Here is a 26,056-nt window from a genome sequence, read left to right as displayed (position 1 = left end):
CGGGCTGCTGGGGATTGCGGAAGTGCGCCGAGGATGCCGGGAGTGAGCGGGGGATGCCGGGAGGCGCTAGGAACCGGTGTTGATGGCGGTGGCCGCCATGTTGGGCGCTTTGTGCTGTTATAAATAAGGAGCGGCCGCCGGGCTGGCGGTGTTTTGGATGGTCGCAGGGGCATTTTGGTTTTGGAGGTTGAGCTATTCGGATGCTACTTCCTCCCGGCGGTGGAGCTGAACCGTGAGCTATGAGAGAGATGTCTGCGTGAGTCCAACAAGCTGTGTGTTACATGTGTGTTGTATGTATGTATGTATGTGTTACATGTGTGTGCTACATGCATACACATATATACACACTGCATGAATAGAGTATGTGAATGTGTGTGTAAATGGATCTGTGCTTGTATGTTTATATATAGAATATGTTTATATAATAGATGTGTGTGTGTGTGTGTGTGTGTGTGTGTGTGTGTGTGTGTGTATATATATATATATATATATATATATATCTGATACATTTTTGTGTAGTATATGTATACCTGTGTTGATAAATATACTCCACTGTATAACTATGTAACCTCTACATACACTTTGTTTTAAGTTGTAAATACACCTTTTCTTTGTATATTTATGACACGTGTTTACTGCATTTACATCTAACAGCCCCCCTCCCCCCCCCATGCCCTATTTATTTGTTTGTTTTGATCAGTTTCACTGTCCCAGTACAACTAGGGCCATGTATGATTTGATCGACAGCCTTCTCTTCCTCCCCCGCCATAGGACATGACCCGGAAGCTGGGAGACTGCCAGTCCTTCCCTGTTGCTCAACGCAGGGGGGAGGTGGGGTCATATGGGGGAACGATTTGTGCTAAGTGTTAGGGTGCATGATTTAACTATGTATTTAAGTCTTATAGAGGTGTCCCAGGAGGGGAACCAGGAGTATGTTTTATTAAAGGGCAGCTGCTGAGTATTGCATCTTTTTAGTAGTGCAGTCTAATTTTTTGACATGATTACACCGTTGGTTGCGCTTAATTAAACTTTGTTTTATGTTACCAAATATTTGAAGTAATTAAAATTAAGAATTGTGTGATCTTTATGTTGCTTTAACTTTCTATGCCAAATGTTTACTAATGTAGAAAAGGGGAAAAACACAAGTGAAGCCACGTTTCATGCTTGGTGTGGCCCATGAAAATGAGCACGTAGCAAATTTTCAGCAGAGTTGAAGTTGCCTAAAGCTTATTTTACTTTGAGAAGAGACTGTGATGAACACTAAGACAACTGTTATCACAGCTTCTGAATAGCTCCACATTACATTACCGCTGTGACTTACCTGCTGATTCTTACACTCTGTACAAGGCAGCAGGACATACATTGGCCAGCACTTGTGTTTTGCGAGCAGGCCCTTTGGGTACAAGTGTAGAGATGCAATAGTCAAGGCTACTTTAATGCAAAACATCTATAGTACTCTTACAGTATGTAACGTACTGCACAACAGAGAATATGTATATACGAACAAACATACATGCACACGCGCAAAAGTTTTACATGTTTTCATAAACTGAGAGTGCACTAATAATCTTTCAAAATGTATTCCTCATAATCCAACAGCTCAAAATGGAAAGACGGCCACGATATCATACGGTTAAGATGAGAACTTTTAAATGGCCCTGGTGTTGTACATTGGCTAAAAGCACTATAACCATGCTGTGCAGAGGTTTAGTCTGGATTTTTTATGTGCAAAAAACATTTGGCCAGCATAAAATATCTGTCACTATGTATCAACACGGTCACTCACAACGAGGCCTTCGTCTTTAAAAAAACAATTCTAGTACTTCAGATCTTGTTTTAAACGTTAAGGAAAGATGTATTTATTTTTATTTATAAAATGTTTTACCAGGAAGTACTGTAATACATTGTTACCTCTCGTTTTCAACTATGTCCTGGGCATAACGATGCCCTTTAATAAAGTAGTTTTATAGATTTCTGTAGAAAAAATGTGTTCACATGCTATGTATGACTCGACACCTTGTCCTCTGTTGTCTCTCTTAAGATGGGACCAACAAGTAAAATCTTGCAGAAATACTGCAATAAGCATAACATCTTTCTTTACAAACCAACAAATGCATCAAACATGCACTAGCTGTCTATAGGGAATAGTGAATTTAACATAGAGAGTTGGTGTTTATTTCAATTAATTACTAGGTCTGAATAAAGGCTGGTTTCTATGGCAGCAGAACCTTTTTAAAAAGTACTCCAAATTAATGTTTCGGCAAATAGAAACACATGGTTAAGATGAAGCTACCCTATTTGTAAGTGGTTAGGAGCCAAGATCTTCTGCGGGCAACTGTTTTGTTATGTGGAGCACATGAACCATAGTATTAAATACCTCTGCTTTCTTGTGGCCCCCCTTTTTTTTGCGCATATATCCCTCACACTTTAATATTTATTTGTTTTCTTTATATAATACTTTATCGTGTAGGTCTAAGGCATACTTTTCTCCATTGATCGCTGCACACTACATGTATCAATTCTGCATTTGGATGATCAGTTCACTAGATATTGGATTAGAAGTTTTGTTTTATGAGACCTTGCAGAGGAAGCATTTTCAGTTTCCATTTCCGCTCACTTGGATTGTGTTGTAAAGGCGGTAATTCAGGGGGGCTTTGAAGAAAATCTGGCAAACTGTCCTTCAGGCTTCCATACTATTGATTAAACATTTCATTAGTTGTTTTTAAAGGAAGACTTTTGCCATTTACACTTTAAATGAGTGTACAACTGTTAATTCTGAAGGATTCCCATCGTCCTCACTAAGCTTTTGAAATAGACTACAATTTCTAGCTCTTATAAAGGTGAAATGTTGTTACCTCGGAGTCTTACCCTTCTTATAATGCCGTCTGCACATGGTAAAGACTGGGTGCTGGGTTTGGTGAACCATAGCCTGACTTGTGGCTATTCTCATCACTTATATATTGTCCATCATACTTTACCTGCACACTGAAACTGAAGCTTAAAACAAAAGTAATGATGGCAAATGAGCAATAAATCACATTTGTTGCAGCGTTCTCCTGCTTTGTAGAAGGATTTTTGCATTTTATTTTTGATCTAGACTAGCACTGGATGTATCTGCAGGCTTTTGGGAGGTGAAAGTTTCCACTTTATTTTTCATAAACATGTGTTTTATAAATACTGCAGATAAATAATATGTATAGAGAATGCTGAAGTGAAGCGCCCATGACTTCTAAAGTGATCTGTTTCTCTTGCCTTATTTCCTTGAATGAGGGCGAAGTATAATTGTATTTGTATGACGCCAACATTTCACAGCGCAGTATATTGTGGGAGAGAGGACAATAATATTGTACGACTAGAGTATGTACGTGTTGAGATAAAGACATTGAAGGCTATATTGCAGGCCTGTCTCAAAGCAGTCTTCTAAAACAGGCTTATGGTTCTGCTGTACTAAATTATTTTGGTTTGGTTTGACAGAACTACTATGCTGGAGTTCCAACCTCCGAAGCATTATGGCATCACCTCTTCAATTAGTTTGGCTGGTCCCAAAGAAATTGATCACATTTACGCCCAGAAATTGATGGAAGCAATGAGGCCCTTTGGTGTTTTTGAAGATGATGAGGAACTCAGTCACAGGTAAGCATGCCAAGTATGGTTTGGTAAAACCCAAACTGTTATCACTCCTGTGTGTTAGGAACTCATGACGTAGTTAGCCACTGGTAACCCGTTATCCGTTAACTTGAAACTGACACAAGATTTTATCACTTGATCTTTTTAAATGTTCAATAAAACACGCAACCTATGTGCACTTCAGGTTTGCTTTAACTTTGCAGCTAGTCAAACAGCCAGATTTCTTGAGCATCTCCATGGCAGTGCACACCAATGTGCGCAAGTCCCACCTTCTAGCTGGAATAGGACAACTTAACATTCACACCTGTAGAAGGCCCTACATATAGCCACTCCTTCTCACTGTTAGTCCTTGTTATTGTCCCATCAAGCTGAGGTTAGGAGTTTGTTTGCCTTTTGGTACTATTTTTGGGGGTCTTTACCTGACTGCTTACAGTCCAGCCAAGGGGAGTTCTTGCCTCTCCTTGGAGACTCTGCTATCCTCAATCCTTCGCGTTTTTGCCTGTTTGGGGGGAGCTGGTGTGAGCCAAGCTGGAAAGTAATTTCTTACTACAGCTATGCTGAAGTGACCAGCTGGGAGGTAAAAGACTGCCATACAATTGTAGGCACTGATTCCCTGGGATGCCAGGAGGGTGTCGACGTTCACAGTATGCCTGCCTACTCCTCCATATTTAGCGTTACAGATGCGTGCACGTGGTTGTGCAAGCCCGCATGAGTGGGCGATGCTGCGCTCTCGTCAGGCGTGCAGGGAAACTTGATAAGAAGCCACCCTCTGGGGGGGAGAGGGTGTAAGATATTCATATAAATGTCAGTGCTCCAGGTTTTCAATTGGAGGACACTGCCAGTGCTGTGGAGCCTGCCACAAAGAAAAGTGCCACTAAAGACAAAATATTGTCTAGCATGTGACAAGAATCCAGTATTGGAAGATAAGATTTATGATGCATGTCTTAAAGAGACCGCAAAGGAACCAACAGAAGACATGTCTTTAGTTTCTCTTGAATGAAAGAGGAGGTAACTAAGGACATTGATATGGCCTCTCAGTCCAGCAGTAGGGGCCAGAAAAGGCTTGCTCCTATACCAGTCTAGACAGACTCAGAGGATCAAATTAGATCTATAGAAATTACATTTCAATCAGATGAAGAACTGGAAGCAGAGGAATCATCTTTTGATGTAGATCTAGTGGAGTCTTTAATCAATGCTCTCCGTGAAGTCTTAGAGATTGATGACTCCAATCCACCTACAGACGCAAAGAATAGACTGTTTAGGGGAACACATGAAACCTAGAACATGTCTTGTACATGACATTGTCAAAGAGTTGATTAAATCAGAGTTGTCTCAACCAGGCACGGTGTCTATTTCGAATAAAATTTCCCGAATGTAACCATTTGAAGAATTGGGTGTAGAATTTTGGAATCTGACGAAGGTGGACGTGGCCATATCTAGGAACGCCAGGAAGGCCACCGTTACTAGTTGAGAATGCTACTACTTTATGGATAGAATAGAGAATGTGCTCAGGAAATCCTTAAGAGCTATAAGGTGTCATGCAGACTGGCCGTGGCAATTGTCAATATCCACAGAAATGAAATTGTGGATTCCCAATGTAGAGGAAACTCTTGAAAAAGGGGTTAAAAGATCTTCTTGTCAGTGTGCTATCAGAAAAGAATCTAGCCACCGAATTCATTGCAGAGACATCGTTGGACTCTCTGACTTGCTGCTAGGTCTGTGGCCTTCAGTAGGTGCCAGAAGAGCTCTGGCTTAGACTATGGAGTGCGAATTCCGCATCCAAGAATAACCATTGTGTATTACCCATTGAAGGTCAACTACTGTTTGGTAAACTACTTGATACTATAATTGAAAAAGCATCTGGGGGGAAAGCGTATATTGCCTCGAAGACCAAGGTGTTTTCCCAGTTCTACGACTCAAGCCGATAGCTTCAATAACAGGGATATGAGAACCTATAAACCAGGTGCGGTCTTTGCTAGATCAGCACGCTGGAGTGCAGGGCAGAGTAACTTTGTGTGTGTGTGTGTGTGTCCCAAAAGGAAGAAGTACTCCGTAGGCACTAGATTCGCATGAAACGAGCGAAGTCCATGGGTGATCAGCATAGTCACACACGGCTATTTTATGGAATTTTGGACAGTGGCTGATAAACAATTTAATGAGATCCAAGAGTCCAAGAAACAAAACTTCTTTAGCCTTATAAAACAGTTTACAGTCTATTCAAGAAAAGGGCAATAAAGCCAGTTCCATCACACCAAAGGTGACTTGGGGAAAAAAGAGAAATAAGGCGCTCTAGTAAAGTTAGTGCAATAATAGTGAACTAATAATTGGTTGTGAATATAATATAAACTTGGAAATGTAGATTAAGTGACTTAGCTGAGCCACTAAAACACAATTAAGTGAAACACACAAACAGTGGTGAGTGTTTAGCGAATAAAGTGATTATATGCAGCTCAAAAACCCATGAAGAATGGTTACAAAAGTCTCCTCCGATCTATGCAGCAGAAAGATTTGGGGAGCGCATTGGTTATCACATATGAAAAATAAAGTTAAAAAAACATTGTGCAATAACGTAAGCAAAATGTGGTAACTTGAAGATATCTATAAGGTGGGAACTTGCACTTTCTCCAAAAATAAAACGACCCTTTCCAGACCTGTTTGGTGTGATGATTGATGTATAGCCTGGAGACTCCTGTGGTAATGTTCTGAGTTCAGCGTCGTGTTGGTCTCAAAGAATAAAGAAACAGACCATAGCATGAACTATACCTAATTAGGTTTATATGGAATAAAAGGAAAACACTTGCATAGTGTCATAAAAGCGTAGGCACATAGAGCTAAAGATGCCACGGTACCTGCCGCCCGTCTGGTCCTGCACCCCCTCCTCCGACGGTACTTCCGAATTTGGCATTTTTGCCAAGTGGTATTTTTTATTCATTTAAACCAAGAAATTATTCCTCCATTTTGTCTGAAACCATAAAATGTAAGAGCAACTTTTAGATTCATTGAATGTCAGATTCCTAAAGATATCTGGCCAGAACAGAACCGGTCAGAAAATCTGACAGTCTGTTCATTCTTCCTGTAGGGAAAAGAAAAGGACAAGCGTCTTCAAAAGCTACTTTTGATTGGATCATGACAGCCATCAGAAAGTCTTGCATGGTGCAAGGCAGCAACCTCCAGAAGCACTAAAAGCACAATTCACCAGATCCATGGCTAATTCATGGACCGCAAAGACTGGAGCTTCTCTAGAACTTTGCAGAGCGGCAGTATGGACTTCCATAAACACGTTCACGTTTGACGTCCAGGCCTCAGCAAGCGCATGCTTTGACTGAAAAGTACTGCAAGAGGTTGTGCATTCGAAAATTAAGATTTATGTATTATCCATTGACTATGATTTTTGTTACCCACCCCAGTTGACTGCTTGGGCATTGCCCATTGGTTCTCACTGTCATGGAGATGCTCAGGATAATAGAAAATTGTTTCACAATGTTACCGTAATTTTCTTTTCCTGAGTAATCCATCGCCGTATGCACCCAGAGACAGAAGGATGTATTAATGTTGAGTTTCAGCTATGAAATGCAAGACTACCTGTGAGCAGGGGTGGATATATATGGTCCCTCCTACAGGAGTAAGTCTTTAATTTGTCCTATCCCAACTAGAAGGTGGGACTTAACCCATTGGTGCGCACTGCCATGGAATATTACTCAGGTAAAGCAAATGGCCGTAAGATTGAAACAATTTTTGATTTTTAGAACTTTGTTCGTTGTAGGCTGTGATAACTTTTAGTGGATCAACATTGGCATTCTTAATGGAAATTTGACCTGCGTTAACTTCTAGATGGGTAGCTCAAGTAAAAAAAAATATTGGTGGGGGGCGGGAGAAGGTTTACGAATAGCAGGTCACATTTTTCTCTGTGGTAGTTGCTTAATTTGAGTAAGGTTGTTCTGTGCACTGTTTTTGGTAGCGGAGCAACCATGTGCACCTTAATAAATATTAGTAACTACATTACAATATTGTATTGCAATGCTTGGCAGGCACTTGCAGTAACGTTAAAACACAATAAGAATGCATGACCATACATAACTTTTTTTTTTTTTTTTTTTTCAAATATAATATGGCTTTATAAAATGCATACTTGGTTATCAGTGAAGACGTCCTCAAATTCCTTTTCTCCCTTTCATTTCAGGCTAGTCGTCTTGGGTAAACTAAACAACTTGGTCAAAGAATGGATTGGTGAACTTGGTGAATGTAAGGTAGGGTGTCATTTTTACTTATTTTAAATCGCATTTCCCAATTATCCATTGAATGACTTAAAACTTTAAAGGGGCATGCCAAAGTAGTGGGTCAATAAAAAAAAAAATCAATAATAAAAATATAAGCATGTATACACACATTCATAGACTAGACACAAAGTAAGTTATGGTGAGTAAGAGACAAACTCTCTATTGTACAGTGCACCGCAAATAAATACAATTTGTGAACAGATTCACGTGTCTCAAAGGTCCACAACTCTGCCTTTCCCTGTTATCTCTTGGCATACAAGACTTCCACTGCAGCCAGGGATTCTGGGTAATGACATGCAAATGAGCACACTGTCACTTTTTGCTGCTTATCCATTTTAACATGGACCCTTATAAAGGTATGCCTGCCATATTACACCGCTTTTCAACATAGCCTGGGTTAAAGGTGCATAGCCGGTTCCTACTCAGACAGCTGTTTTGGGTATCGACTTTTTTACGTTGGTGATACTGGCCTTGTAATGTTAAGATGGTAGTGGCTACATCTAGACAAAGTATGATGAATAAAAGTGATAATCCCTCCACTATAGTGTGCAACAAATACAATTTGAGCTCATCCACGTCTCACAGTCCTCCTTTATTACCCCGAAACCCTAGCAGCAGTGGAAGCATTGTAAGCTAAGAGATAATGGGGAAATTCACATACACGCGTGCAGACAGGCGTGCACGCACAACGTATCAGTGTAACTGTCTTCCTTAGATTCAATCACCCTTAAAGTAATGATTTGGCTGGCATATTTCCCAGGGATGCGACTAAAAAACAGTCCGCTAGAACCACAGTTTATTTGCGGAACCGAGGGCTCCCTGGAGGTGAAAATAGTGGCTCGCCTCCAGAGGACTAACCTAGTTCTAATCCTGCTATAAAAAAATAAAACGGGCCAGGATTGCTGCTTTAATTTAATATTTTACTAAAAAGTGGCAACATTACTTTATGAACAAAGCAAAAAGAACTTTTAACTGTTTAAGGTTTCAAAGCCACAATTAATCCCTACATATGTTAAAGATTGTAGAAAGCCTCCAATGCGCAGTTGCTTACCATAGAAATGGGGAACATCGTCTGAATGGAAGTAGAGCTATTTTTAAGCCTTGGCATGATAGGAGCTCAACTTCTGTTTTGTCACTGCTCCTTTCTTTGGAAATAGTGTCAAATGTATAGAGTATATTTATATTATGGACCGTGAGCACTGTCCATGAAAATGTGAATCTGATGCAGCTGTGCAACTAGTCTATAAGAATATAATCTGCCAATTGAAGCAATTGTCCTACATGCATTTTGTCAGTGTTACAGGTAGCTATTATTGTGTTGTAATGTCCCTTTACTGGAAATTTGCACATTGAAAGACATTTTGAAGAAACCCTTTTAATGTAGCAATTCCAGGATACTGATGGGGGTTTTGATGACCATGATAGGCCTCCACAATGACATCCCTGGTATCGCAAAAGGAAAAAAGTTTGTAAAAAGAGGGCATTCAAGTAAGCCAAAATGGGCGCACAGCTGTTTCCTGCAGGCGTACCAGCCCGTGATGTGACGGTTGTTACTGAACGGCTTACAAGCTGCCTCCGGTTCCATTAATTAAATGTAGAACACAGAAGGGGGTCCCAGTCTAGCACTGAGCAAACCCATGTTGAAATAATGCAAGCTAAATGGTAAAATAATGAACTATGTACAGGCATAACCTACTTTAAGTACACTCACTTTAACCTACTTTAAGTACACTCACTTTAAGTACACTCGCGAGTAAGGACATGTCGCCCAATAGGCAAACGGCAGCTTGCGCATGCGCCTGTCAGCACGTCCTGAACAGCAATACCGGCTCCTACCTGTACTGAAGCTGTGCGCAAGCAGGGAGACTATAGAGCCTGTTACATATGCGTTATTTACATCAGTTATGCACGTATGACTATTGCAGTACAGTACATGCATCGATAAGTGGATAAAAGATAGTGCTTCACTTAATGTACATTTTCGTTTTTACATACATGCTCTGGACCCATTGCGTACGTTAATGCTGGGTATGCCTGTATTCATATGAATATATGCAAGTACTGTATGTGTCTATGGACATATATGCAAATATGCACAAATATAGAATATCAACACAGAATGCTGTTTTACTAAACAAGCCCTTTTACTTTTTGATGTTACAGCAACTGCTTTATGTGCATGATGGTATAATATCTAATCTGTTTTACAGAACCTTCCTCCCTCCATCATTGATGGCGTTGGTGGTAAAATCTTCACGTTCGGCTCATATCGCCTTGGGGTGCATACTAAAGGTGCGCAGATCTAATCATTATTGGGTGTTGTAGGATTTCCGATACAGCACAGCGGGTCACTAATCTGCATTTCTCTTTTGAAGGGGCCGATATTGATGCGCTCTGTGTCGCTCCGCGACATGTGGAACGGTCAGACTTTTTTCAGTCTTTCTTTGAGAAACTGAAGCATCAGGAAGGGATAAAAAACCTGAGGGTATGTTTGTGTCTTACAAAAGCATTGTAGAACTCTTGTACTGTTCTTTAAAGTTTTTGTTTTCATGACTTTACATACAATAAACCTCTAGTCCATCCAAAATATTTTCCAGTAGACTGCACAACTGACCATTGAGTGTTTAGTTGTAGCTAGTTTAGTAAATGACCCCTGCTCCATGATTTGTTGTTTTAATCCTTGTCGAATTAGTGGTGGGACTAACATTCAGGTCAGTTCTGTGCTTTGGTCAATATTGAATCGAGCCCTTGGTACATGGTCTGTCTAAATCGGCAATCTGCCTCATCTCCCCGTCCCCCTCTACAGTAAGGAAATTGCTTTAAAAGCTATTTAACATGAGCAATAATGCTTTCCCTACACATCCATCTAGTATTGATATTGTGCTACAGAAAAGACGAAGACACGTGTAACATTTATTTTTGCTTTCAATATTTTTTTTTATTACAATAAATATCTTGCACCTATTCTGATTCTGTTTTCTTCATACAAACGGACTGGGACCTATATAAGATTGCCTAGTTGTGTGTGAATATCCTTTGGGAGAAAAAATACAGCATATCTTTTCATAACTTACCGCTGCTTAAACTGTTGTTTTTATGCAGGCTGTGGAGGATGCATTTGTACCAGTTATCAAGTTTGATTTTATGAACGTTGAGGTGAGAACATGACTTTATTAATCTAAAATGACATTGAAGGTGTTGATACAAATCTTTAGATATTGCATTTAATTTAACTGTCTTGTTTCTCTAATATCTGCATAACGGGGTTCAAATAGATGTTTGTCACTTGCATTCATGTGCCTTACTTTGCTAGTTATACTTATGAGGCCGTCATGTGGATGCAGCCATCTAGTGCTCTGCATATAGCAGTCTGCAGAAGGAATGTTTGTAGAAAGTAACAATACAATTTATAGGTGGGAAATACAGTAACTTGCCCACATTTTTAGACTGGAGCTCTTGGAAAGTACCTGATCAGTTGCATCTTCCTATAAGTGCTATTGGAAGATGTGTGGCGCTATTTCAAACTGCTTGGTAAGAACTGTGCAGCAGTCTGCAAAAAAGTAACTTGATAAATTACCGGTCATGAAGTGAAGAACACGGGTTTATTTTTGTGCTCTTTCCATAGATCGATTTGGTGTTTGCTAGATTGCCGGTGCAGTGTATTCCAGATAATTTGGATCTGCGTGATGATTCACGTTTAAGAAGCTTGGACATAAGATGCATAAGAAGCTTAAATGGTAATGGCAGTGTTTGCCCAGTTTGTCGCAATATTACTTGACCAAGAAAAAAATATGGAAATTACTGTTTTTAATTAAAATAAAAAAAAGTGATTGCGTCTTGCACACCAATGTGTGTGAGGTGTAAATGTAATGTGTATACTGTAGTGTATATCAATTTTGTTAATTTTATTATAGGTTGCAGAGTTACTGATGAAATTCTACATTTAGTACCAAACAAAGAGAACTTCAGATTAACCCTAAGAGCCATCAAGTTGTGGGCAAAGAGTAAGTGTGGGGGAGTGGGGACATAAGTACTCTGCAAATTGTATGTGATACACTGCACAATCCAGGAAGTTACATAGTGTACCTATTTAAGAATCTCAAATTGTGGTGTTTTACATTCTAGAAATTTTAATTTGTAATACAGTACTAGGCCTTGTAAGAAAATAAACACTTAATCTGTGGTTTTTTTTTTAATTTTAATTAATTTGAGGTATACTGTTTAGAAAGGCAAACAAAATAGTTACTGATGCACAAGAGTCTTTTCTTAAGCAGAGTTCCATATCTTGATAACCTACTAAATATAAAATAAATTTATTTCCACTGAAATATGTAAATATTAAATGATGGTAATGTGATGCGACTTACAGGATTTTGCTATGTATCAAATTTAGTTATTCATGTTAAGCGGTAAACTTTTATCATCAATATAGCCCAAAGGTATATGTTTAAAGTCTTTTATTTTTCATGTAACACTTAAAGGGCGAGGAATTTATTCTAACATGTTGGGATTTCTTGGAGGCGTTTCCTGGGCAATGTTGGTGGCAAGGACATGTCAGCTATACCCAAATGCAGCGGCATCTACTCTAGTACACAAATTCTTTCTAGTCTTTTCAAAGTGGTGAGTACAGATAATTACTTCAGAAATGTAATAAAGATTCATTATACTTTTTGAGATGTATTTTCCGCTCTAAAAGCACCTGTGCGTTTTGGAGCTACGATGGAAACGTTTACTTGCATATTGTCCTCGAAGTTTTTTGTTTTTTTTAATTTACGCAAACTATTACTAAAATGTGTTTTATTAGGGAGTGGCCCAATCCTGTGTTGCTGAAACAACCAGAAGATAGCAATCTGAATTTACCAGTTTGGGACCCCAGGGTATGTAACACAATTTTGTAGTAATGTTCTCGTGTAGCACAGCAACATATATGCACTCCTGTGTCCCGACGGCCTTGCAGCGTCCGTGCTAAAAGGTAATTTTTTTTCCCATGCAGTCTTACAGATGATCATTTTTATGTTTTATAGGTAAACCCAGCTGACCGGTATCATTTAATGCCCATAATTACTCCAGCATATCCACAGCAGAATTCTACATACAATGCTTCAACCTCAACGCGCACAATCATGGTGGAAGAGTTTAGGCAAGGTAAATGTTTTGAGGGGGCTGGGTTCCCCCCATTCTTTGGCTCAGTCTGCCACAAAAGGGAAAAAAAGGGATATGCTTAGTTTAACGCCATCTACTAATTTGGATCAGTGCGGGTCTTGGAGCCCTTTGCATCCTGCAAATGTGTACTTATTATGGGGGTAAGATATTTGATGGGAAGTAGCCTTGGTTTTCAAATCAATGTAAATAGATTACAGGCATACCCCGGTTTAAGGACACTCGCTTTAAGTACACTCGCGAGTAAGGACATATCGCCCAATAAGCAAACGGCAGCTCGCGCATGCGCCTGTCAGCACGTCCTGAACAGCAATACCAGCTCCCTACCTGTACCGAAGCTGTGCGCAAGCCGGGAGACTATAGAGCCTGTTACAAATGCGTTATTTACATCAGTTATGCACGTATATGACTTATACAGTACATGCATCGATTAGTGGGAAAAAAAGGTAGTGCTTCACTTTAAATACATTTTCGCTTTACATACATGCTCTGCACCCATTGCGTACGTTAATGTGGGGCATGCCTGTAATGCATTGTGAACTTGGATAGCACCACCTCATTAGATACATATTGAACTGTATTATAGGGGAGATTTGTTTTTACCTTGCTTATATAATGTACTATTTGGCTGCTTTTTACGTTGTTTTTAAAATCGACTCATTTTTCCAGGTGTCACAAAAATGAATATTATATTAAATTGTGATCACTAAAATAGAGTATTTATGGGTTCACTTGAGTGAATGTGGGAGACTTCCTTTCTGCACTCAATAGTAAATAGTCTGGTTTTTAAACTTCTTCTTTCCTGTAAAGATGCACCAGTAATATAACATTCTCGGGCACGCCTTTGTGGCTATAATACCAATTAAGGGCATGAAGATTTAATAGGTTCCTGCATAAATACATTTTACATTTATCGTTTTTGTTTTTTTGTGATGTTTTCAGTTAACTTCTATTTCAGGTGTATACAAGGCAGGATCACCGTGTAATTGCTTATTTAAATGTTTATCCGTAGCTTATTTAAATGTTTCTCATTCTCTCCAAAGGTCTTGCGGTCACAGATGAAATTCTTCAAGGAAAGGCAGACTGGTCAAAATTGTTTGAACCACCAAACTTTTTTCAGAAGTACAAGTAAGGAACTATGTAGTTCAATTTACAAAATAAAGACGGCAGATACAATTCTGTCTGTTATACAGATCCTGAAAACTGCTGTGTAATATCTAGGGTACAAGTTTCTGACAGGGTGTAAAATAAATACATTGCTGTTTGTATGCTTTCCTAAAGAAAAAAACATTCACAAGTTACATTATGTAAAAATGTTTTTTTTTTACCTTGGTGAACAGATGTAATATTCCCAAATGCTTGTTAGATTTACTGACATTTGCTATTGCTTTATTCAAAATAGATGAATGATGCGATAGTTTCAAATATTATGTAATAAGTATCTTCATTGTGAACCTTCTCTGTTCAGTCACATTTATTGTTTCATTTGACAAAATATTTCAATCCCTTTAGTGCAGCAGGATATCGCACAACCACAGGGCTAAAACCCACAGTGATTAAAAAAATCTTAACAGTAGTATGATTTTTAACAAAGTCCCCAAAGATTATTTAGGAACACAAGTTGTTCGTGCTATGTATGTGTGTATGTAGATACAGGAGTTGCCAACCACCTCTATTTAGAAGTCCTGCAGCTTGGGGGTCTCACAGATTTGTCCAAATCCTTTAAGGCATTGTTATAGAAGATAGTCCTCCTTGGTGCTGGTCCTCAGTAGCAGTGCAGTGTGCAATAAAGGAAGAAAAAATATAGTTGAAACATTGTATAATATCAAACAATATAAATGTTATAATTCAATATCATTCATATATTATGGAATAATATCTACAATTACAGTCCACTTGAACACCATGAATCTGGAGAATTTATACCATCAGTGATATATTATATCCGCAGCACCCTTGGAGAACACTTGGGTGGTCTGTATAGCTATTTGTATATCCCCTTTAGTGAATGCAGTGCATATAGACATAACCAAATTACATGAGAACACGCATCAATATTTGCATCTTGTTAGAGATTAGTACTCCTTGGAAAACGGTGGAATGCACGATTCAGAAGGTATGATCATCATTTACATATAAAAAGAACAACATGTCACACAATACTGTATATAAAAGGTAATAACCATAAAACGGACACTTGAAATATCACTCACGGATTATCCGTTCTTTTGCACTTTGTACAAGTTAGGAGGAAGGTATTCAAGTGAGTGGACTGTAATTGTAAATATTTTATAATATATACATGATATATTGAATTATAACATTTATATTGTTTGATATTATACTGTTTCCACTACATTTTTTCTTCACGTATTGCACACTGCACTGTTACTGAGGACCAGCGCCTAGGAGGACTCTTCTATAATAATAGTAATCCCTTTAGTGTTATATGTACCTGTGTTGCAAGCAAAAGTGGAGCAGGAAATTGCAAGAATTCAATACAAATCTATCGCCCGACCTTGTTTTTCACCTTGGGCTGTTTAATTTTATAAATCTATCTCTAATGTACATCTAAATCTGCGAGGGCACAACTTTCATACCGTGCATCTGATGTAGTGTATACTATACATAAAGAGCAAGAAATAGAACTCGCACTTACTCACTTATTCTTCATCCCTATTTGGAATAGTGGTTTCCTGTTGCTCATGCTGCACATCTTCACCGATGCGGTACAGATACATACAATAATGTCCCAAATGGGCCGGCTCTCAATCACTTTGAATAGAACTTGCATGCTCCTTATGTCTGATCAAATCTGGGTTTTTTTTATGCAGAATCACTTGTAGTACAGAAAATGTAAGGATTAGTCAGACTTGCTTAGAGTCGACACATGGCGTTTGACTAAAACTTACCTTGTTTCTGTACTAATATTCTTCATTAAACAAATGATTCGAGCTCGGACACAATGAGCATGTGTTTAGTGTGGGGGTTTTTATTCAGTGATTGAGTACCCGTTAATTTGGGACATTGTGTGTTGCTATGCCATCTCATTAGACTGAATTTTAAGATATGAACCACAGTCAACTACAGACTATTTAATCTTTACCATTTCAATATTTTAGGCATTATATAGTCTTAACTGCCAGCGCATCCACTGAAGAGAACCATCTAGAATGGTAAGTGTTTATAAATTGCTCAGTATTTCATAACAGGAGAAATTACTCATGGCCTTCCCTGGTAAAATAGATTGAGAAGCGGATTGTATATTTAATATAAGTTGTTGCTCAAACAACATTTTTCTTGTCTGAATTCATTGTACTTATGCTCTAAAAGCTTTGCTGCCAGTGTTCAGCTATTTGCCTGAATTATTGTTCAATAATGCATCACGGGCAGTAGCACTAAATTATGGCTGCAGCACGTAACTGCAAGAAATGTAATGGTTGATATAGTGCAGCATAAATATACGGTTTCTGCGTTGTCCCCATGGAAGCCAGTACTAAATGGGTTAACGCTCCTACATTCGAGAGTTAGACTTTCTGTCCTCCAGCAAAAGACCTACCTCCGCCGGGGCCTTAAGGGGAGGAATGTTACTACCTTGGAGCACAACAATGATGTTATTTTCTGTGCTGCCCTTTGCCACTCCCACAGCCTTAATGCCTCCCATAGCCGTGCTTTAAGCGCTTAGGAGAAGAACAAGCATGTGGACAAGTACTGTGGTCACCTGGGTAGGTGTTCCCTCCCTGTGCTGGTCAAGTCCCAAATAGATGCCAGACCCAGCACATCTTTGGGTGGTCGAGCCTCGGGTTAGAAGGCCTAACTTTTGATAGTCAGCTGGCCCCTCCCAAGATCTGGTGGGCTACAGAATCTCTGGATTTTGGGAGCAGGGAGCTCAGGCAACAACTAATATCTGGGTAATTGAAATTTCTTCCATGGTTACAAATTAGAATTGCTAAAATGGTCAAAGAAAACATATTTAAAAGATCTGCACCACCAAAGGATTGACTGAGGGGAGAAGCTTTCTTCAGAGGCATTTACAATCAAGAAGACAGCGAAAATCCCAGTTCCAGAATGTCAACAGTAAAGGGACATTGATTCCAACATGTTTTTAGTATTCAAAGCATCGGAAGACTTTTGGTTGGTCATAGACCTTAAAAGGGTAAACAGTTTACGAAGAATCCAAGATTGTCATTCAATCTTTCATGACCGCAATAGAAGTGTGAGATTCTCACATCTATCGACCTAGTAGACTCATATCTTTACGTACTCATTCACGAAGAATATCAAAAGTTCTTGCGTTTCTGCGTCCAAGGTTCCCATGTTTGTTGCCACAGCCCCTCGACAACTAGCTTATCAAGACCAAGGCAAGAAAAGAGGCACACATATCCAAGTTGTCGTCTTGGTATTGGGCAGTCATGGCTGGTTCATCAATGAAGAGAAAAGTTGGTTGATACCATTAAGAAATCTGTTTTCTGTTCAATACCACGAAGGAAAATGTTTTTCTGCCTCCTGGGAAAAAAAATTAATCAGAATATGATCTGCCATTTTCTGGATAAAGATCCCTGCGGCAAGCTAATCTGTCCCTCCTGGGATCATTCCGTGCCACAGCAGTAGTCGTATGGGCAAGGTCCCATATGTGGGAGTTACAAACCAGTTTCCAGGCCAAGTGGAACAATGTCTGCATCAAAAGAACAGGATTTCTGCCAAAACAAGAACATCCTTGTGTTTGTGGCAGAATCTGAGCAATCTCAGAAATGGCTGTGACTTAGCTCTTCCAGTCTGGCAAATTCTAACCACAGACACAAGTGTATTTAGATGGGGAACAGTTTCAGGAAGATCTCCATGCACAAGGGCAATTGTCGCCTCAGGAAAAGGATTATCCAGGCAACATTATAAAGTTAAAAGCCATCATCAAATGTATCCTTCACTCATAAACTTTTTTTTTTTTTTTTTTGTGTGTGTGGAAACGACCTCCGAGAATTATGTGACAACTTTGTTGACGGTTTCCTATATCAACTGGTGGATCAGTACCGGGTTAATCCAAGTAGTAGCTGACATACTTCAATGGACATAAGTCCACGTACCCAGGATCTCGGCCGCCCATATAGCAGGTGTCAACAACATGAAAGCAGACTTCTTAAACATGGACGAGCTTCCTCCCGGAGAATGGCAATTATCCCTCTAGGTATTTGTAACCCTTGTTTCAAGCTGGGAACAGCTTTCCATAGACCTGATGGTATTATACAGAAACCACAAGCTCCTGTTCTACTACTCCAGGTGGAGACACCCAGATACAATGTCAATGCCTTGGTTCTTTCTGCTTTTGTGTCTTTCCTCCTCTAAATGATTCATAGAGTTCTAGGAAACATAGCCACAGCCAGAGCGGAGGCTGTTTTGATAGCTCCCTTATGGCCACAAAGGCACTGGTATGTGGATCTAGTACAAATGTCAGTGGAGGATTACGGACAGTGAAGTCCATCATTAAGTGAAAGATGCATCATACCACTCAGACACTACCAAGATCAGGTTGCCTGCCCAATCTGAACAGCCGGCTAAGCAGGAAACTGAACGCATGTCACTCTGAAACCAACAATGGCCCTAAGAGATCTGTTTGAGATGGGAACTCTGTGTTCACACCACCAATAAGCCAGTCCCCCCACATAGCTGGCCTGTATGAACAAGTGGCAAGAGAGAAGCCATTACTCAGACTTGTCTTAAATCGCGTATGGAATTTGCGAAAAAGCAAATAGATAATGCATACATGTGGGAAAAGGTTTTGTGGTTAGACGAGGCAATAATTGAACTTTTTGGTCTAAATGCCAAGCGTAACGTCGGGCACAAGCCCAACACTGCACATCACCCAGTCAACACCATCCCAACTGTCAAGCATGGTGGTAGCAAAATCATGTTATGGGGATAACATGCTCTTCAGCATGGACTGGGAAGCTTGTCAAGAGGAGGAGAATGGATGGTGCAAAGTACAGGCAAATTCTTGAGGAAACACTGTTTTAAGTTTGCCAAGACTCTGAAACTGGGGAGGAAATTCACATTTCAGAAGGACAATAACCTGAAGCACAAAGACAAAGCCACACTGGAGTGGCTGAACAAGAGAATTAATGTTCTTGAGTGACAGTCAAAGTCCTAACTTGAACCCAATCGAACATTTTATGGCGAGACATGAAGATTGCAGTCCATTGATCTCCAACAAACTTATCAGATCTAGATCAATTTTCCAGTGGAGAATGGGCAAAAATGACGACATCCTACTGTGCAAAGCAGTAGCGGCCTATCCAAAAAGACTCCTAGCAGTAATTGCTTCAAAAGGTGATTCTACCAAGTACTGACTTAAGAGGCTGAATATTTATGCAACAAGTAAATGTCATTTTTTTACATTTCCTTTGTCATTTTAACCTCCTCGTCTAACCACTACAATTTTGTAGCACAAGATAAAAAGGTTGTTTGAAAAATTACATGCATTATATGAAATTCAACAAAATGTGATCTTGGTAGGGGGTGATTACTTGTGCAAACCAATGTAAATAACTTGTTGATACCTCCTTTTTCTTTGTAGGGTTGGTTTGGTTGAGTCAAAAATCCGTGTACTTGTTGGAAACTTGGAAAGAAATGAATTCATCACTCTTGCCCATGTAAACCCTCCATCTTTTCCTGGGAACAGGGACCACTGCAATGAGTAAGTTTACGTCATTTTGAATGGCAGGTCGCATTTGAAATGGTTACCAAAAAGACAACCTGTTGCAGCTTCATTTACAATATTAACTTATGCTTAAATCTGTGACTGTCCAGAGCCTTCACATTTACTGTCCCTTGTTTAAATACTCGCCCAGTGCGAGTACAGAGATTCTGCGAAACACTACACACACTACCGCTTTCTGTTTTTTATTCCAACGCAATTACTGGTTTCAGTCCTTTGCACATTTGAAATGAATGACTTACTATGATTTAAAATAATAGTGCTAATAAGTTTTAAGAATCATTTCATTTTAGCCATTCGGATTGCTTTTACTTTGACCCATCTCATCCAATTTAATACTCACGGCAAATGTTTGTCTTTCAGTGTGGAATACATATCTATGTGGTTCCTCGGAATACACTTCAAAAAAGTGGAGAATGCCGAAAGTGTCAACATTGATTTAACACATGATATACAGTTATTTACTGATACTGGTGAGTCCTTGTTCTTTCCCACTTGGCTGTTAATCAATTGTCCGTCTGTAGAAGATGGTTCCGGTTCCTGTAGGTACTTGCGCATTCGCTTGTAAATGATCGATATTAATCATTGCAGTGGTTCCAACTAAGCAGTAGCAAGGGCACATCAGTTGCTGTAGGACACCAACCATCGGTTGTCATCGCTGCATACAATGAAAGCCGTTCTACCGAAGTGAGTTTATTTTGCAGAAATATAATCCCCTGCGTTTGTTAAAATGGTAGACAAGCCCATTTTTCATCCGTGTGCTATTATGATCTCTGTGCAAAATAAAATCTTATTTTTTTTTTAAAGCCAAGCCAATGTGTAATTGTTTAGCTCTAATTTGCTCCCCTGAAAACCTTAGGCTGCGCTTATAGCGACAGCAACGTCGCATCAAAACAAATGCATTGTCGCCGTCGCTTATAGTGGGCACGACAGCCCTACCAACATTCTCCGCCCGTCTGCCTTCCCCCTTGCAGCCAGCGACGTCTCCAAAATCTAAAATGCAATTTATTATCAGTGTAGTTATGAAAAGTTTGCGATGACAGATATTTTGGAATCCATGTATAATTGATCAATTGCTCTTAATGCTTTATTAAGTCTTCTTATTGGGGTTTGCAGTATACAGGCAGGCAAATAACATAAACATGCTAAAAGAGGGGATGAAGATTGAAGCAACCCATGTGAAGAAGAAGCAACTCCACCACTACCTTCCTGCAGAAGTCCTTCAGAAGAAGAAAAAGGTATTGCGTTGGGCTGTTATTGCTTTACTTGCAATATTTGATTTTAGTAATTACTGAGATCATGCTTTCTTTTTATAGCATAGTTTTCCAGACCTTAGAGCATCCTCTGGATTATCATCCAAACGATCATCCATGGATGGAAATTTCTTGGACAGCTCTACAGACACAGGGACACCTTTTGACTCGCCTACATCATGCTACAAAAGCGCCAAATCTGATAGTCCGACCCATCCAGACACACACAGGTGAGCGTAACACTCCTAGATTCATTAAAAATTAGTATATTGCAGGGGGTTAATCCTTCTTTATTTATTTTTTCCACCCACATTTATTTATTTTTTGGACCATCTTTGTTCTGCGAAGAAGCCCGATTTTCAGTTTTTATTGCAGTACTTCTATTTTAGCCAGTCTCGCGTGTATATGATGCCAGCTAAAATATGCAATTGTGTATAAACTACAGTATTCTAAAAATACATGAAAGGTGTGCAGTGTCCCAGACTTTTCATGCACCAATAATGGCAATATAATGGGGGGGAAATACTTTAAAAAGGGAAGAAAAAAAAAATAAGGTTTCCTTTTTGATAAGCTGGAAATTGGCCAAACATAAAATCAAGCAAACACTTCTACTGTGTAGTTTGAAAATGTGTTTCACTTCAGGGACAGTATACCAGAGAACATTTCTGCGCACATACCTCCATGCACTCAGAAGCCAGCAGATGTTCTTGTGCCTTCAGAGACTGGTCGTGGACTGGCGATACCAGTGATTGTGTCAAGTAAGTCTATAAATCTGCAGTTGCTGGCACAAATGTGTTCATTACTGTACTCAACTTAAAAATCAAAAACACACAAACTTGGTGTTGCAATAAATGTTGCTAATGTAAAACCTGTTGAGTCGCCTATCCTAAGCAATATGTTGCTAAACCTATCATTACCAAGGTGCCAGTATAATTTCTAATGGGAAAACATTTAAAATCACACTGATTTAATTAAAAATGTATATAATTAGTCCCTATAACCTTGGTATTTAAATATAGCTTTTCTGCTTTGTGGCATTACACATAAATAATAGTACTGAATTGATCATAATTAATCCATTAACCACTTCATTTTGTAAGTGGAGGTCTAATGTTGCGCTGTTTTTGTTTTTTGTACATTCAGAGACCGACCCGGCCATTGCAATAAAAGTGGTGCTACCATCAACTGGCTGTACAATTCCTACTGTAGTAGGACGAAATGTGATTCCACGTCTTGTGCCACCTCCTCCCAATCCTGAAGCGCAGAGTCACCTGAATGGATTGGTGAACCTTAGCCAAAAAAATGCTGCAGCTAAAAGGGCTCATCCAACTTGTTTGGAAGGATCTCCGAAAAGAATAAAGGATGCTGAAAAGGTTTGTACACTTGGCATTTCTGTTTACAGAAACCACAGTGAATAACGGTACCAAGGGTTTTGAAATGGAGAGGTGGATGGCTTACATAAACGTTGACTCTGGTGGTTAAATTTGTTCCTAGACCACTGTTGGCCCCTAACAAGTTTGGTCTCGTAAGCTTCTGAAATACATTTAATGCAGCTCTCCTCTGCAGCCTAACCTTGATCACTGATCGAAAAGCATCAACCTTCAGAATTGCTTTGCTTACACTGATGTGTAATCAAAATTAATAGAACGTGGATTTAATATATTTATGTATGGAGGGCCTAAACATGAATGTTTAAATTGAAGTGGTCTGTGCAACGGAAAAGTTTGATCATGCCAGATCTACTCTCAGACTTGGGAAATGACAGAGTAGATGAGCAAAGTTGTCCTTTTTTACTTCCTATATGTATAGGTTTGCTATAAGTTCATATGAAAAAATGTGACCACCTTTACATTTGTGTGTGTATGTAGATGAGCAGGATTGTGTTAAACATTTGTGCTTCTGAGCACCATGCAAGTTTTGAGAATTTCTTATCTGAATCCTGACCCTTTGTTTGCAGTTTCTAGGATTGTCAGAATCTGCATTTGTAGAGCCATGCGTTCCTGAAGAGGAAGAAAGCGGAAAAACTGGGGTAAGTGGTATTTGAGAGCCTTAAATAATTGTGTAACAACAAATAAAGCTTTGGTGCCTTGCATGACTTAGGAAACTGTTGGATATGTTCATACAAATATTGAGACCATCAAAACACTTAAATGTAATGTTTAGAAATAGCACTGTCTAATAAATACTAAATACCAAAGCATATTTATGCTATGATTCCTTTATCACAGAATTCCACCTCGTTAGTTCATTATAGTATTTGGAAAAACAGGGCTAGGGCAAGAACAATGATGTGGAATATGCAAAGATTCAAATTCCACAGATTTGGGATTTTCTCAGGGTAGGGCCCTGTCCAGCATCAATTGTCATGTTAAAATGTCAACACTAGCTGCTCTTTTCTGCCAACCAATCAACAAATATATCTTGCTTAATTAAAGAAATGAAGAAAAAGAATCAATCCAATTCCCACTTGAGACCAATATTTGATGCTTAATCAATTAACAGCTCATCCTTTTGAACCATTGCAACACTGAACTGTTACTTCTATTCCAACAGCAAATAGAGCGCTTAAAGCTCATCTCATCTGCCATACTTGTTAATATATAACCGGATTAAATCGTGATACAAAGCCCCTCCATTCAGATTCAAAGTGCTGTCTAGTCTTTATTTAAAGGTAAATAAGTAGAGGTAAAAAAAACGGAGCAAAGCAATCTGGTATCTTTGTTAGGCAACATTCAGAGATCTCCATGATCTTTTTGTATTACAAGTTGGGATGGGGTAGAGGTGAGTATTAATGGTTCAGTTTGTTGTTTTGTTTGTGTTGGCAATATGGACTGATCTCTGGTGTCTCAAGGTTGGAAAACTGGGCGTCTCTTGCTCCACCTCCATGTTTATGCAGGAGCATTAACCCTTTTATGTCCTGGCTGCCATGGAGGAAAAGGCAATATTGGTAAGGAAAATTCTCCATCTTTTCTTTGCAGGAGAGAATCAATGTAGGAGAAGCTATGCCAATTCCCACTATTGACAGCTCAAGATCACAGGTACTATCCATTAAATCTTTATATTCACATTGGTGAATTTCCTGTGAATCATCAAGGTAATTTACGGGTACACCTAGTCTGCGCTAAAATCTGTTAAAAACCAAACACTGTATACCTGGTCTGTGTATAAATGCAAAAATATCAGATTTATTTTAATTTGCCATTTTAATCTGATTAACATAAAAAAGAAAATTGGGGAACGTCAATAGATGTTGCATAATATGCAACAACGATTTTACATTTGCCTTTTTGTTGTCAAAAATCTCTTTGCCTTATCAGAGATGGCAGCACTTTTTTTGCCTTTATACACACTTCACAAAATATTATTAAATGTTTTCCTTTTGCAACGATTGTAATACCTGCATGCATTTTTAATGGTCATGGTTTCTGTTGTAGAGGCTACCCAGTAAAGAACTGCCAGATGCGTCGTCTCCTGTACCAACCAATAATATTCGTGTCATTAAAAATTCCATCAGGCTAACGCTAAACCGGTAATTCCAGTGCCACTTCAGGTAAAAGATATGCAATAACGCGGCAGTTCACACAAGCAGCTTTTTGCAGTGACTGCATGGATTGCTAAACCAGAAAAACCTGTCAGTATCAAGAACTTATCTACACTTGAAACTCTTGGTGCTGTAGAATACTTAATGCTTGGGAGTTTTTGTTTTTTGTAAAGTGTATGCTGCCAAGCTATTATAGTTAACATTTTTATAGCATTTTAGGGTTTGCCGATTTCTTGTATTATAAAATATATATAAAAAAAGAAAAAAAAATCTATTTACAGGGACTTATTCTACTTCTCATTATTCATAGTCCTTGTTAAACTATTTTCTGAATGTTTTGTTCTGAATCATTGTATTTAAAACTTGTTTAAAAGAAGAAAAAAAAGTCATGTCTTGTCAATGTCTTGTTAGAAGAACTGTTAGTATATGAAATCCTGTTTTATGTTTCTGCGTTCCTAATTGGTGTAGATAAAAATACATATACCTTACTATAATTGGTTCCACTATTACGAAATTTGTATTTTTTACCAATCAATTCGATTAGAAATTGGAAGAGCTAGTGGACCCAGCAATCCTTATTATTTTTTTTTTTTTATATATATATAGAGCCTTATTTCTTGCCCATGAGCCCCAAGAGGCTTCATGGTTCGCTACTTCAAAGCAGATTTTTGTGCAGTTTTCCCTACCGCCAAAAAACCTGCAAATTAACTGTCTCCTGTGGAGGCCCACAACAAAAGCAAACTATCATTAATACGGGTGGGAAATGCCATCAAAAATGTCTCGTGCCCTAGTTCTTTTTCCTTTTACTACACAAGAAGGGCACTTAATTTATTTGCCAAATGAAGTTACTTTATATACATTAACATTTGAAGTCCACCTTCATGCTCGTGGAATCCATAGCAAGCTTTTTGTTAACTATTGTAGATCTTCTAATCCCTTTTCTCACAGGGGACAAGACTATTCTGCATAAGGGGCCATGTGTTGCTCATCCCTGTCAGCAAGGGGATTAAACAGAGGATTCTGAATCTGAGAAAGTGGTGTTTTTTTAAAGACTGAATTACTATGCATCTAAAGCAAACGTATCTGCACAAAGAAGGCATACAGAAACATTCAGGTGTTTAATTCAAGTGAATTACCTTTGCTGGCAGATGGGGCTGAAACATATTGCAAGCCGTATGATTCAGCGTCCTCTGGAAGTGAAAGAATTATAAAGCGCTTTGAATTTTCATTGCTGTATAATATGTGAATTGCCTCAGGAACTTAGTCACTTTTTCCCTGAAGTACATTTTATCCGTGCTTAGTCAACATTTTTTTTTTAGAATTTCACAAAGCATGTTTAAAGTTTATACAAATTGTTTAAATAGACCATACAACTCTTGTACTGTTCAATTCAATATTTTGTAAATTAAGCCATATGTATGCAAACTATTTTTGTACGCAGTGTAAAATACCACCTTTTCAAATCAAAAAATAAAAACAATCCTCTTTT

The 26,056-nt window shown here is 38.9% G+C and overlaps 1 protein-coding gene across 6 annotated transcripts; it reads left to right on the top strand.

Annotated features, from left to right (window-relative positions):
• PAPOLG (poly(A) polymerase gamma) lies at window positions 1-26,056 on the top strand. Of its 6 annotated transcripts, XM_075596191.1 has the most exons (23): window positions 5-232; window positions 3,475-3,633; window positions 7,808-7,874; window positions 10,115-10,196; window positions 10,280-10,389; window positions 11,007-11,060; window positions 11,530-11,641; window positions 11,819-11,908; window positions 12,386-12,524; window positions 12,709-12,781; window positions 12,929-13,049; window positions 14,108-14,192; window positions 16,187-16,240; window positions 19,633-19,752; window positions 20,137-20,246; window positions 20,890-21,011; window positions 21,090-21,256; window positions 21,669-21,784; window positions 22,170-22,399; window positions 22,984-23,055; window positions 24,005-24,064; window positions 24,461-24,576; window positions 25,516-25,635. In XM_075596191.1, exons 1-22 carry the CDS (start codon window positions 201-203, stop codon window positions 24,557-24,559), a joined length of 2,274 nt encoding a protein of 757 aa, XP_075452306.1. In that variant the 5' UTR covers window positions 5-200; the 3' UTR covers window positions 24,560-24,576; window positions 25,516-25,635. The 6 variants fall into 6 exon arrangements, with proteins under 6 accessions (XP_075452308.1, XP_075452306.1, XP_075452304.1 ...); XM_075596189.1 differs by lacking the exon at window positions 24,461-24,576 and having other exon boundaries at window positions 25,516-26,056; XM_075596190.1 differs by having other exon boundaries at window positions 24,461-26,056.

Source organism: Ascaphus truei, chromosome 4, assembly GCF_040206685.1.
Source record: "Ascaphus truei isolate aAscTru1 chromosome 4, aAscTru1.hap1, whole genome shotgun sequence".
NCBI lineage: Eukaryota > Metazoa > Chordata > Amphibia > Anura > Ascaphidae > Ascaphus > Ascaphus truei.
This window is presented reverse-complemented; position numbering and strand designations above follow the sequence as displayed.

Bases quoted from the DNA above. Each gene is read 5' to 3' on its own strand.
- PAPOLG (XM_075596189.1), top strand. From the start codon at position 201: ATGCTACTTCCTCCCGGCGGTGGAGCTGAACC. The intron at 12,525-12,708 runs GTGAGTACAGAT...GTGTTTTATTAG, and splicing joins TTTCTAGTCTTTTCAAAGTG to GGAGTGGCCCAATCCTGTGT. The intron at 20,247-20,889 runs GTGAGTCCTTGT...TGGGGTTTGCAG, and splicing joins ACAGTTATTTACTGATACTG to TATACAGGCAGGCAAATAAC.